At 40.3% G+C, this 11197-nt stretch overlaps 1 protein-coding gene across 1 annotated transcript in view; it reads left to right on the top strand.

Annotated features, from left to right (window-relative positions):
• Positions 1-407: 407 nt before the first annotated feature.
• The window catches only part of FBXO36 (F-box protein 36), a 100780-nt gene continuing 89990 nt past the window's right edge, over positions 408-11197 (top strand). Inside the window, exon 1 of the mRNA XM_060151923.1 lies at positions 408-518. Within this exon, the coding sequence (XP_060007906.1) occupies positions 423-518 (96 nt within the window). The 5' untranslated portion in view covers positions 408-422. The remainder of the gene's footprint in view (positions 519-11197) is intronic.

Genomic DNA, 11197 nt, shown 5'->3' with positions numbered 1-11197 from the left:
AATCAGCCGGACAGGCTCGGCCGCGGGACAGGCCCCGCTGCCTACTCGCAGCCCATCACATCGCCCCTCCCTCCCTCAACGCCCGGCTCGACTTCCCCAGCGGCCTGCGATCTCCTCCCGATCCCTTCGAGGGACCAGGAAGGGGAATGTGGTGCTTCGCTTGGTATCCCTCCGCCGGGGTCACCCCCTCCCCTCGGTGGTAGCAGGAACTAATTCCCCTTCGGGTCACCCGGGACCTCAAGGTGGAAATTTCACGGCTCAGAGTTCCCTCTAACCCCTGGAAGAGGGAACAATCACCCCAAGTTAGAAACACCCCGCCAAGTCAAAAGTAGGGTTCGATTTAAACCAGGGCTCTTGCCCCATGACCCCAATCAGGCCCCGCCCCTTCCTGGTTGTCTTAGCGACGGTGGTGGCGTCCCAAGATGGCGTCGTGGCTGCCGGAGACTCTGTTCGAAATTGTAGGACAAGGCCCGGCGCCGAGTAAAGACTATTACCAGTTATTGGTCACCCGGTCCCAGGCAAGTGCGAACCGCGGTTACCCTCTTTAGTAACTCTCTTCCCGCCCCGGTGGAGCCCGGAACGCGAGCCGCGCTAGGCCGAGAGCGGCTGTGGCCAGCCGGAAGCGCCGGGTCCCTGCTTCGAGCCGGGAGATTTCCCTCGTCACCTCGGCCTCCTCTGCGGCCCCGGCGGCCCGCGTGTCCCTTCCCAACCCCAGCCCGGCTCGTACCCGGAGAGCCTTCTTGGCCTCCTCACAACGCCGCCCGCTCCCTTCTGTCACCCCGGGTTCCTACCCGCAGAGTTCCCTCCGCGCGGAAAGAAAAACAGGCGTCCCTGGCTTGCGTGCAGCCTCACCTCAGCGTGGGAAGGAGGGAAAGAAAGACTCAGCCAAGTGTCCCAAGGAGGAGCCGGCAGGGGAGGAGAGAAAAGGAAGATCTCTTTTCCAGGGGAGGGTTTAATTATGGGGGATTTTTCACGTCTTATTGTGGTCTTCACGTGTACCAAGGCCACATCAAAACTTCCTTATTTCTAGTAGGGATTGATCGTTGAGAGCTTACTCCTTACCTTTTCGGAGCCCCTTCTATCCCACTGAAAGTGTGCGGGGGGTGGTACAAAAATGTTTCAGCTGCTCTGCGCGTCAGCCCCACCCATTATGACATCTGCTTCACAACAATAAGACCGAGGATTATGTTATCGCTCAAGTAACTATCGGCCTATTTTTATGACTACTTTAGCTGTTTAAGGTGGGCTTTGTGGATGATTTATTGTGCCCATGAAATGATCGAGTTAAATGGGTCCTCCACTCGGAACTCGTTTCTAATTCCTCGCTGAGCTTACACCTGTCACCGAGATATTCGTGCACCTTGCACTTTCAAAAATGGTATTCCTAAAAAATGAAATTTAGAACTTGGTATATATTTGTTTTGGTGTACGTATTGAATATTTCATCAGTTTGTTCCATGAGCCCTTCAATAAAATAGACAATGATTTTTAGAGCTTCAAAAGCATCTTTTAAAATAGAAATAATGTATATTTATTTCTCGATCTAAGATTTATAAATATTACAAGCGTAATATCAATTGATAGCGTATCGAACTTAAATTTTTAATTGAACACTTAAAGAAAATTTTTACATATTATTTGGAATTTCTTTAATTTCTTAAAGACAGAAATGTACTCTTCTTGTACATTTATTTTAGGGTTGACTGTTTTCCATTTGCTATATAAGATGTATGATCCTAACAATTCTTCACATCTAGCATGAGTGATTGAAAACAATATTTTATGTATTCTGACTTCATTTTCTATTTTATCTACCTCAAGTAAGTTAGAATGTTCTAATTTTTACTTTACAGCCTTTTCCATAGCTTGTCTTTAAAAATTGTTTGAGTGTTTCATATTCTTGCGAGTCTGGTATTATAAGTGTATTATACTGTAATGTTGTATGCCTCAGCAAGCTAAATTACTTGTTTACCTTTCTGTTTTAGAAAATTAACCATAGCAGTCCTCCTGTTATTAGTTTTCCCCAAGAATGGTCCTGTTGTTGATGTTCTTCAGACTTTGCTCCCTAGTCTAACTTGGGCGCATGCCTTCCTTCAGCTACTGTTTCATGACATTTTTCTTGCCCCTCCCCCAGAAGTATTCTTAATTTTTTTTCTTTCTTCTGTTTTTTTTTTTTTTAACACGTCAGAAACTCTCATCTATTTCAGGCCCTGTTTTTTTTTCTGTCCCATTGCTTATATGTAAAATCCTTTGCAAGTTCTGATCTTTTTTCTTCTTTTAAGCAGACTGAGTATATTCACTACAGTTCTACCAGTGAGAGTTAATCTCAAATCTGATTAATTCACTCTCTTTTTAAAGTAAAATTTGTTGTAAAAAAAAAATAGTAAATCTAAAAAATAGTCTTTTCAGTCAACCATCTTGAGAATATGCTAGTTTCTAACCACAAGATAAGTTTTCTAAGTCTCAGCACAGGAAACCAAACATCCAGTGAGAGACAATCTGACATAAATAAGTACTAAAAGACTAGAATTACAATGTGTTTTATAAGATGGACTTTTTGCTGGAGTGTCTTTCTAAAATTGATTCTTGTACATATTTTCTCTTTCTTTCTGCCTTTATTCCCCAAAATGTTGTATATTATCCAAAATATGCTCCAGATTAAATGGATGCTTCTTTCACTGTGATTCCCTTTTTTATTCTTTTTCATTGCTTTTATTTTTATTCACTTTAAATCCAAATAACTGCACATTTGACAATGATTTAAAGGCAGATATATCTCTCATTAGCATCATACCACTATTGCCATAGTTCAAAATATATAAACATTGTACATTAGTATTTCCTTTGCCTTCTTGCTTATACAGTGACATTAAAATCATACTTTTATGCTTATAGAGACATTTCCAGTTAATAACTTGATGCCATGATTTTTTTTTCTTTCAGAAAAGGGACTTAGAGAATATAGCTTGAGGTCAATATAGCTTAATTCTCAAATCTGATCTTTATAATGATGATCCAGAGGCTTAGAAAAATCAGTGCCCTGCTTTCTAAATCAAAGATTTACCCAATTATTCTTTACTCTAGTTCTATATATATAATATATATTATATTGGTTTCTAATTCTTTGAAAACTAGTAGATTCATAGTGAGTTAGGGCTAGAAAGAATCTTGAATATTACTTAGGCCAGGGATATTTCACACTTAGCTTCTAAGAAAGTCTTAAGTTGTGTTTCTGAATGAAGATCCTTTCCTAGATTTTATTTTATTTTTTTAATATAAATTTATTTATTTTTGGCTGCATTGGGTCTTTGTTGCTGCACACGGGCTTTCTCTGGTTGTGGAGAGCGGGGTCTACTCTTCGTTGTGGTGCATGGGCCTCTCATTGCAGTGGCTTCTCTTGTTGCGGAGCATGGGCTCCAGGACACGTGGGCTTCAGTAGTTGCGGCACATGGGCTCAGTAGTTGTGGCTTGTGGGCTCTAGAAGGCAGGCTCAGTAGTTGTGGTGCACAGGCTTAGTTGCTCCGCGGCATGCAGGATCCTCCCAGACCAGGGCTTGAACCCGTGTCTCCTGCATTGGCAGGCGGATTCTTAACCACTGCACCACCAGGGAAGCCCCCCTTTCCTTAATTTTAATCAGCAACTTGTCATTTACTGTGGGGATGCAAAATATAAGAAGATTCCTGCCTTTGAAGAATTTATCATTCCTTCAACAAATATTGAGCATCTTTTATATGCCAGGTACTGTTCTAGTTTCAGGAAATCATCAGTGAACCATACAAAGTCCCTCCTCTCATGAAGCGTATAGTCTAGTGAGAAGAATATAGTTAGTGACTTGATTTATATAAACACTCTAATGGTTTAACTTTTGTTTTAAGTCCAAAGGAGGTTCTTGAGCAATTGCCAAGTTAATGAATAGCACAAACATTTTAAAATCTATGAGTCCAGAGGAAGCAAAAATCACTTTAGACCATGAGGTCCAGGAGGGTACTGTTACAAGTATTTTACTCTTGGAATTCTGTCTTATTTGTCCTCTTGAAATAGAAGTGTTGCTTAAGGTGGTCAGAACTGGTGACTTAGGTTTAATGTGACAAATATTGGGAAACTGCTAGAAACAGTAACTATATGCTAAGTAGATGAGAGTTGGCAGATATGGCCTTTTGCTCCTAATAACACAGGTGGTTGCCCCAAGAGCACCAATATGTTATAGTCGCTCCAGCAGATGAAAGAAAGAAGGATGAAGAATTACAAAATAGATTAGTCTTATTTTATCTATCTTATTAAATCTTACTCAAAACTCCAAAAGGATACCTGAAGCTAATGTCATCTGAAAAAAAAAAAAATCCGAAAGCTCACTCCCCAAAAGTGGCAAATATCTTTCACGTGCTTTAGAGCTGTAGCACTGACAAACTGAGAACACCTGAGGTCCCATGCCAGCCTGTGACAGGAAGCTGTCATTTCAGTGACTTCACAACAAAGAATTGTGCTGGTGCCACTTCAATCCACAGAAAGATTTAAAGATTTAAATTAAAAGATTGAAAGATTTAAGTTTAAAGATTTAAATCTTTCAATTTGAAAGATTTAAAATTTAGTACAGTCTAATAGAAATGTCAATCCATGCACCCTTTGGCCCAGCAAATCCATATCTAGGATTTTATATCCAAAAATGCTTTCACATGTGAGCAAGAATGTACACCAAAGTAAAATAATTGTAAATCTTTCCATAAAATATGATTCAGTCTTTTGAAAAAGATGTGATGGATCTTTTATTTGTTCAATAGACCAAATAAAATCTTAAGCAAGGAAAGCAAGTTGCTGAGTTCAGTAAACATAGTATGATCCCATTTAAAAAAGAACATTAACAACAGTTTTTTATTTTGTTTTAAATAAATGTTGGATAAGCTAGAGTGATTCACTCTTATGGATGGAGTTATAGATTGCTTTCACTTTCTGCATCACATATTTCTGAAAGATCTGAATTTTTCTACAGTAATATTTTTATAATCAGAGAAAAGCAATAAAGGTTTAAAATGAAAACATAAATGGATAACTTACTTTGAGAAGTTGCCCTGCTCTGTGTGTCATCTTCCTCCTGTTTCACCGGCACCACCTTTGAGCCACTTCCCACACTAAATGATGGGCAGCATCAATAACGGTGTCATCAAAGATCCTGCTGTGTTTTTCTTTGCGGGGGTGAGCCTAATTCCACAAATTTAGAGGAGGTGCAAGTTGGGTTAATGGTTGCTTGTAAAATTTTAAGGAGATTTTAGTGTCTAGAAACTCCCTGGCCTTACGTTTATTTTTGCTTTCGTTTTTGTTTTCAATGTAAGTAGTAATTACTTTTGAGAAACTAGGGAACTGCCCTCCCTTGCCTTGTTGGGTGTGTGATTGTACTAATGAGCTAAAAAAGAGAGATGTGGAGGGCATTCCCTGATGGTCCATGGTTAGGACTGGCTTTCACTGCTGTGGTCTGGGTTCCATCCCTGGTCGGGGAACTAAGATCATGCAAGCCGTGAAGCCAAAAAAAAAGGAGAAAGAGAGAGAGTTGTGGAGAATGAAGTCAGGCAAAGATGGTCTACTGAATAGATTTATTTGCCCTCCAGTAAAGCTTAAAGAACAAAAATTCTCAAATAAATTGAAATCATGTCTAATAGACGCCAGATTGCACATTTTGGGAGCTGGATGGGGTGCAATTTGATATTACAGTGGTATTTTCCCAGGGGTCCCAGGAACCCCTAAATCATGCTCTGCCCTAGCCCTGCCCCCCCCCCACGTAAGGTCCCCAAGAGTCATATGAGTGGAGAAGATAAAGCAAGGAGAGTAAACAGGTTTGCCTCTGCTTACTCTTTCCTTGTCCTTAATGGAACTTTCCCACTGACGGCACTTCACAGCCACGATGCCCGTTCTGCCCGGTGGCCACCAGCCACAACCAAAACGTTTCTACACAGAAGGAACTACTGCAGCTCTTCTTAAAGTACAAAGGTCAGTGGGATGCTTGCATTTGCTTACTTTCCTCTTCCCCATTAAGGCCAGACTTACCCTTCTGTTCTTCAGCTGTCTCTCAGAGGCTCTCATGTTCCTCTGCCCCTAAGGGTAAGCTTTTCCCTTCTTTGCTGCACTTCAGAACTTTCAGCCCAGCCCTGCAGGGCCTCCTCTGGGAGCATTTGGCTTTTTCTTCCGGCTCCTGCTGACAACAGCACCTGCAGTGAACGTACCCTTCCCTGCATGGCACGGTCAGCCAGGTGCTCGTGCCTTCTCCCACACTATTCCTCTCCTGTTCCTCGTATCTGAGACTCCGGAAAAATGATTCGCAGCTTGTGACACTCCAGGATGTACCCCATTAAAGTTGTGAAATCATGTTTACTCAGAAATTTAAGTTCCTTTTAAGTTTTTAAGGTGACCTGTGGCATTTTTCAGGGGAGAGGGAGAAAATAATACCAACGAGGTGATTCAAGTTTTAAAAATAACAATATTCAGTCCTTTATCGTAACCCAGTCATCAAATGGCTCCTAAATCCTCATTTCAAAGTTACATAAGAGGACTTCCCTGGTGGCACAGTGGTTGAGTCTGCCTGCTGATGCAGGGGACACGGGTTTGAGCCCTGGTCTGGGAAGATCCCACATGCCACAGAGCAACTAAGCCCGTGTGCCACAACTACTGAGCCTCCACTCCAGAGCCCGTGAGCCACAACTACTGAGCCCACATGCCACAACTGCTGAAGCCTGCGTGCCTAGAGCCCGTGCTCTGCAACAAGAAAAGCCACCGCAATGAGAAGCCCACGCACTGCAACGAAGAGTAGACCTCGCTCGCTGCAACTAGAGAAAGCCCGCGCGCAGCAATGAAGACCCAACGCGGCCAAAAATAAATAAATAAATAGATTTATATTAAAAAAAAAATTACATGAGGACTTGATAGAGCTCCAGGATCATCTCCCAGGTAAATCGTTTATTCAGCATCTCTGAGTGCCTACTCAATCTGGGCAGTTAATTTGGTCTCACCCTCCATTGACACAGATTTGCCTCCTAATTATATGGGGCAGTAGAGCACTTAATTGGGAGTCACTGAGTCATGGATCCTTTTATTCCTCCTACTAGTCTGTAAGCTCTTAACCTGAGGCAAAACACTTAATTTGTCTGGGCCCCGGTTGCCTCATCAGCATAATAAGGTTACTAGTCTAAGAGATCACTAAGGTTTATTCCATCTCTGAAATGCTATTTCACATGAAAGTAGTGTTTGACCCTAGAAAAAGCACTGAATTTTTTTTTTTGAAAAACTGAGGGTACATCGCAGATCCTGTACTAGTAGCTATATGACTTGGTGTAAGTTTCACCTGCCTGCGGTTCCATTTCTTCATCTGTAAAATGGACAGTTCAACCCTTGGCTACTTCACAGATAATGGTGAGAACCAAAAAATATAAAAAGCACTCCAGGCCACTGTTTCTCAAAGAGAGGTCATGATCAAATAAGATTGGAAAGTCCTGGGTGCAACACAATTCTATTTGCTTTTCTTCTCCGAAATTTCTCAGAGGCTTTAAAATCCTGCTGTGCAACAGGAATCTCTGAGAGGAAACAGCAGCCCGAGCTTTTCATACGGGCATGTGACTACCAAACTCCTTTTCCTCTGAGCATCTCAGGATCTGAGGTTCTGTGGATGCCCTTTGGAAAACACCCAGCAGTGTGCCTGGCACAAAGCAGCAAATACTGAAGAAATCTTTAAGTATTTATATTGCCTTGTCTTCTTCCAATACCAAATCAGTCAAACTTCACTTTTCCGTGAAAATCATTGTTCTAACTCGTTAGTCATCTCACGACTTGTGTTATTTCATTTATTATTACCATCAGCTTATGTTTCCACAGAAATACCTATTGATGTCTTGATTGGGATTGTAATGATCCATTTGTGGTGAATCGACATCTTTACAATGCCAAGTTTTCAATCCACAAATATAGTATATCCTTCCTTTTAGAATTTCTTAGATATGCTTTAATTTTGCTTAAAGATTTCTTATAGGGCTTCCCTGGTGGTGCAGTGGTTGGGAGTCTGCCTGCCGGGGCAGGGGACACGGGTTCGTGCCCCGGTCCGGGAGGATCCCACGTGCCGTGGAGCGGCTGGGCCCATGAGCCATGGCCCCTGAGCCTGCGCATCCGGAGCCTGTGCTCCGCGGCGGGGGAGGCCACAGCAGTGAGAGGCCCGCGTACAGCAAAAAAAGAAAGAAAAAAAAAAGATTTCTTATAGTGTAGAAATCTTACATATTTCTTGTTAGAATTCTAGGTGTTTGACTTTTTTGTTCTATTGTAACTTAAACTCCTTTTACAATTGTATTTTCCTATTGTAGCTACTAAGAAAAACACAATTGATTTTTGCTTCCAGTAAATTGACTTTCATCTAGTGATCTTGCTAAGTCATTTACTGATTCTTCTTTTTTGAATTTTATTTATTTTTTTATACAGCAGGTTCTTCTTAGTTATCTATTTTATACATTATTAGTGTATATATGTCAATCCCAATCTCCCAGTTCATCCCACCACCACCACCCCGGCCACTTTCCCCCCTTGGTGTCCATACGTTTGTTCTCTACATCTGTGTCTCTATTTCTGCCTTGCAAACCAGTTCATCTGTACCATTTTTCTAGGTTCCACATATATGCGTTAATATGCCATATTTGTTTTTCTCTTTCTGACTGACTTCACTCTGTATGACAGTCTCTACATCCATCCACATCTCTACAAATGACCCAATTTTGTTCCTTTTTATGGCTGAGTAATATTCCATTGTATATATGTGCCACATCTTCTCTATCCATTCATCTGTTGATGGGCATTTAGGTTGCTTCCATGTCCTGGCTATTGTAAATAGTGCTGCAGTGAACATTGGGTTGCATGTTTCTTTTTGAATTATGGTTTTCTCTGGGTATATGCCCAGTAGTGGGATTGCTGGGTCATACAGTAGTTCTATATTTCATTTTTTAAGGAACCTCCATACTGTTCTCAATAGTGGCTGTATCAATTTACATTCCCACCAACAGTGTAAGAGGGTTCCCTTTTCTCCACACCCTCTCCAGCATTTGTTGTTCGTAGATTTTCTGATGATGCCCATTCTGACTGGTGTGAGGTGATACCTCATTGTAGTTTTGATTTGCATTTCTCTAATAATTAGTGATGTTGAGCAGCTTTTCATGTGCTTCTTGGCCATCTGTATGTCTTCTTTGGAGAAATGTCTATTTAGGTCTTCTGCCCATTTTTGGATTGGGTTGTTTTTTTTTTTAATATTGAACTGTATGAGCTGTTTATATATTTTGGAGATTAATCCTTTGTCTGTTGATTTGTTTGCAAATATTTTCTCACATTCTGAGGGTTGTCTTTTCGTCTTGTTTGTAGTTTCCTTTGCTTTGCAAAAGCTTTTAAGTTTCATTAGGTTCCATTTGTTTATTTTTGTTTTTATTTCCATTACTTTAGGAGGTGGATCAAAAAAGATCTTGCTGTGCTTTATGTCAAAGAGTGTTCCTCCTATGTTTTCCTCTAAGACTTTTATAGTGTCTGTTCTTACATTTAGGTCTCTAATCCATTTTGAGTTTATTTTTGTGTATGGTGTTAGGCCGTGTTCTAATTTCATTCTTTTACATGTAGCTGTCCAGTTTTCCCAGCACCACTTATTGAAAACACTGTCTTTTCTCCATTGTATATCCTTGCCTCCTTTGTCATAGATTAGTTGATCATAAGTGCATGGGTTTATCTCTGGGCTTTCTATCCTGTTCCATTGATCTATATTTCTCTTTTTGTGCCAGTAAAATATTGTCTTGATTACTGTAGCTTTGTAGTGTAGTCTGAAGTCAGGGAGCCTGATTCCTCCAGCTCCATTTTTTTTCCCTCAAGACTTGGCTATTCAGGGTCTTTTGTGTCTCCATACAAATTTTAAGATTTTTTGTTCTAGTTCTATAAAAATTGCCATTGGTAATTTGATAGGGATTGCATTGAATCTATAGATTGCTTTGGGTAGTACAGTCATTTTCACAATATTGATTCTTCCAATCCAAGAACATGGTTTATCTCTCCATCTGTTGGTATCATCTTTAATTTCTTTCATCAGTGTCTTATAGTTTTCTGCATACAGGTCTTTTGTCTCCCTAGTAAGTTTATTCCTAGGTATTTTATTCTTTTTGTTGCAATAGTAAATTGGAGTTTCCTTAATTTCCTTAATTTCTCTTTCAGATTTTTCATCATTAGTGTATAGGAATGCCAGAGATTTCTGTGCATTAATTTTGTATCCTGCATCTTTACCAAATTCATTGATTAGCTCTAGTAGTTTTCTGGTGGCATCTTAAGGATTCTCTATATATAGTATCATGTCATCTGCAAACCGTGACAGTTTTACATCTTCTTTTCCAATTTGTATTTCCTTTTCTTCTCTGATTGCCATGGCTAGAGCTTCCAAAATTATGTTGAATAATAGTGGCGAGAGTGGACATCCTTGTCTTCTTCCCGATCTTAAAGGAAATGCTTTCATTTTTTCACGATTGAGAATGATGTTTGCTGTGGGTTTGTCGTATATGGCCTTTATCATGTTGACGTAGTTTCCCTCTATGCCCACTTTCTGGAGAGTTTTTATCATAAATGGGTATTGAATTTTTTCAAAAGCTTTTTCTGCATCTATTGAGATGATCAAATGGTTTTTATTCTTCAGTTTGTTCATATGGTGTATCACGTTGATTGATTTGCGTATATTGAAGAATCCTTGCATCCCTGGGATAAATCCCACTTGATCATGGTGTATGATCCTTTTAATGTGTTGTTGGATTCTGTTTGCTAGTATTTTATTGAGGATTTTTGCACCTATATTCATGAGTGATATTGGTCTGTAGTTTTCTTTTTTTTGTAGTATCTTTGTCTGGTTTAGGTATCAGGGTGATGGTGGCCTTGTAGAATGAGTTTGGGAGTGTTCCTTCCTCTGCAATTTTTGGAAGAGTTTGAGAAGGATGGGTGTTAGGTCCTCCCTAAATGTTTGATAGAATTCACCTGTGAAGCCATCTGGTCCTGGACTTTTGTTTGTTGGAAGATTTTTAGTCACAGTTTCAATTTCATTACTTGTGATTGGTCTGTTCATATTTTCTATTTCTTCCTGGTTCAGTCTTGGAAGGTTATACCTTTCTAAGAATTTATCCATTTCTTCCAGGATGTCCATTTTATTGGCATAGAGTTGCTT

Source organism: Lagenorhynchus albirostris, chromosome 6 (assembly GCF_949774975.1).
Source record: "Lagenorhynchus albirostris chromosome 6, mLagAlb1.1, whole genome shotgun sequence".
Classification (NCBI taxonomy): domain Eukaryota; kingdom Metazoa; phylum Chordata; class Mammalia; order Artiodactyla; family Delphinidae; genus Lagenorhynchus; species Lagenorhynchus albirostris.
Note: the sequence above shows the minus strand (reverse complement) of the source record. Positions and strands in the feature narration are given on the sequence as shown.